Source organism: Bombus terrestris, chromosome 1 (assembly GCF_910591885.1).
Source record: "Bombus terrestris chromosome 1, iyBomTerr1.2, whole genome shotgun sequence".
Taxonomy (NCBI): domain Eukaryota; kingdom Metazoa; phylum Arthropoda; class Insecta; order Hymenoptera; family Apidae; genus Bombus; species Bombus terrestris.
In genome coordinates, this window is record NC_063269.1 from 12,444,965 (window position 1) to 12,448,135 (window position 3,171).

General features: G+C 42.6%; 1 protein-coding gene across 1 annotated transcript; it reads left to right on the forward strand.

Moving 5' to 3' along the window:
* Positions 1-881: 881 nt before the first annotated feature.
* Positions 882-2,687, forward strand: LOC105666170. Its single transcript, XM_012313045.3, has one exon. The coding sequence runs from the start codon at positions 1,398-1,400 to the stop codon at positions 2,685-2,687; it is 1,290 nt and encodes a 429-aa protein (XP_012168435.2). The 5' UTR covers positions 882-1,397.
* The last annotated feature ends 484 nt before the right edge of the window (positions 2,688-3,171 follow it).

The window sequence follows — 3,171 nt, forward strand, 5'->3', positions numbered from 1 at the left end:
CATCTTAACAAAAATTATATGAAGATTTGTGTTCAATATCAAGTTCAAATGAAAGTATTTAAGAATACCAGTATCAACCTCAAACATTTATTCTAATTAATTCTTATTGTATGTTTATACAGAAATAGATTAGAGATTTATATTCCTTATATACAATCCACGGAACAATTTACTGTATTTAATTTTCCAGTCATTAACCATCGACACTAAAACTTTCATAGCACCTTCCTTCACCACATTAAATCAATTAGCCCAAACCCGAACACCCATCACACAGATCGTAAAGATCGCAAATCGCAAAGCTACATATGGACTTTATACTTTCCTTCGAGCATTTCGACACGCTTCAGCGGTTCGTCAAAGCCGGAAGTATATAGAAACCTCCGTAAGCGGTATAAAGATGTTAGATAACGATCGTCAAAAGTCTACCGAACATCGTCGCGTAATAAGACCCATCGAAGCAAACAAATTTTATGGACGATTGTTTTACGATCGCGATATCACTCAGTTTCGCGAGTTAAATATCAAAATCATAGAATTCGACACGTGATTCAACGATACGCGACAAAAGGAAACAAAATAAAACAAAATGGAAGCCAAGCGCATTTTCGTTCGAATTGAACAGGACGCATAAAGTCTTATTGTCGCTTCTCGTTAGCACGCGATCGTTTGAAATTCGTAGCTAACTGTACGGGAAAAGAACCCTCTGCAACAGTGGCTTCGCGATTCGTCGAATATCACAGACATGCGCCTGCCATTGGCAAGAGGGAGACAGCAAGCAAAGGAGAGGGAAAAAGACGGAGTAAAGAGGGAGAGAGAGGAGAGGGTTGCTCGCAAGTGAGCAGCACGTGCGTAGCAGTCATCCTGGCGCACTCGCCAGGACCGGTTCTTCCTTTTCAAACAATCTTCCTCATCCATTGACAATCGATTGCTCGTGTCTTTCATGTTCCATTAGTGGTCCCTCGTAATTTAGTTCTCCAAAGCTTGATTACCGTTCAGCGCTCAGATAACGAGTCGCGTCTACGTGCGTGTTTCGACCCTGACCACCGATAAATTTTTCGGTGGAAAGTTGAAGTACGGCGCGAATTCAGTAAAATCGCGTTGAGACCATTGAAAAATGCAGTCGTCTCGCGAGGATCATCAGTGCTCTTACAACCGAGATCTCGGAAACAATAGTGGCTCGCGGAGGAAACTTATACTCGACGAGGAAATTCTTTTATCAATCTTCTCGTGGATTAAATCAGTGGTTAGTCAAGAGAAAGCTCGATTTTTTATAGTTAGACCAACTGAGAATCTCGATTATCATAAAACAAAAGTCTCCATATGTGCCTTCGTGGTGTCATTGGTCGGTGCACTCGATTCGTAGATGCTCGATTCAATGAAGAACCGTTCGAGAGATGACAGTGCGCGAGGAGAATCGGAAGAACATGAGACACAGCAGCTCTTGGCCGGATTGGGCGCTACAGACGGTGAAAGTGCGCGTGGATCCGTTGTCGCGCGCCTTCACAATTATCCCGACGATTCGCGAGGGTTTGCACCCGTTGTTGAAGAGCAACTGGATCGACGAGATCGTTTTCCTCGATCATGACGGCTCGACATCCATTGAGACGAAACAACGATTCGTGTGCAGCACCAAGGCGATCGAACAGAATGGCTACGGTGAATTAGAGGAAACTTTTGAATTACGCAGCCTGGTACCTGACGTTATGAATAAAAGTTCCGGAAAAGCTATTGGCGAGGATGGAAGGAGTGGCGAATGTCATAAAAACGAGCCAAAATTGCCTTCGAGACTGTGGTCCAACGAAACTGCCAAAGAATCTCGCGAAGATAATAGAGATATGTCTGAGAGAAGCAAGCCAGACTTCTTTCTAGCTGACGAAGAACGTACGTCGATACCATATCGACAGGAAGACAATACGAATAAACCAAACTTCAGATTGGAATCCATCGATGAACCTTCCAAATGTTCCACTGCACAAAACAAATACACAGAAGAATCATCCGAGGTGAAGACCGAATTGAAACACGAAGATCCTCTACCTTTAGAAATCATCGTAAAAATCGAAACATCCAAGCACCTGCAAACAGTTCCAATTGGAACGGAAGACAGAGAAGGCGCTCAAGGTTTGACCCAAAAGTCCAACCCAAGAAAGACACCAACTCCTCAAATTGAAATAGTAGATTACGACGATATAACAAGCTTCTCCCTTATAACGGAAAGACAAATGCAACATGCTTGCCCGAAATGCACTTCGGAAGGCCAGCTTCTTGAACGTGTAGACCCATTTCGTTCGCCGGTTTCGAGCAGGAAAAAAACCGTTGGTCGGTGTCAGGATGGAAAGCCGGAAATGGTCCGTAAATATTCCGCGACGGAAGGTAAAATGAGGAACAGCTGGCGTAGAATAGGAGCGAGCGGTCTAATTGGAGGCGCCAGGAATAGAGAGAAGGAGAAGTACGCGCGGAAGAAGAATCCGCCGACGAAAGACGTGAGGAAAGAGGCCACCCTGAGGAGGCATTACTATCCGGAGGGAGGCTGGGGCTACGTGATCGTGACCTGTTCTGCGCTCGTCCATTTCCTCGGGATCGGTTTGCAGCTCGCAGCGCCTGGCAGCTGGCATCTAACCGCCGAACTAAAGTTCCATCAGCCCGCCCTTCACAGCGCAGGTAAGATATCTCTCGTCTTATAGAAGGTGGAAACAATGTAATGAGGTAGAAAAATTAGTCAGTAGTTAGAATTTAGGAATTTCTAATTATTCTATTCTCCTGTGTTAAAGCGATTTATCTACCTATATCCTTTCAGATTGTAGTAAATTTGATGTTCATAACATTACTTACTTAATTACTAATTAATTAGCTCCTACAAATTAAACCTTAGGTCATACACGTGAAGATTAAGCTTTAACAGACTATTACATTATACAGAGCTTCCTATCTGTACGATCTGTGACCCTAAAATTTTTAAACCTTCTAAATAACAATCCATCCCAATAAAAAATTAGGTTAATATGGTAGAATGGCTATTATGCAAAATATGTCTTATCTTGTCGAATAAATATTGGCCAGTTCTAGGAAAGCTTTCATTACGAGATTCATAACTTTATGATTTAATCAGATATAATTCTTCTGTGATACAATTAAAAAGTCAGACTCACAGAAATTGTGTAACATGAT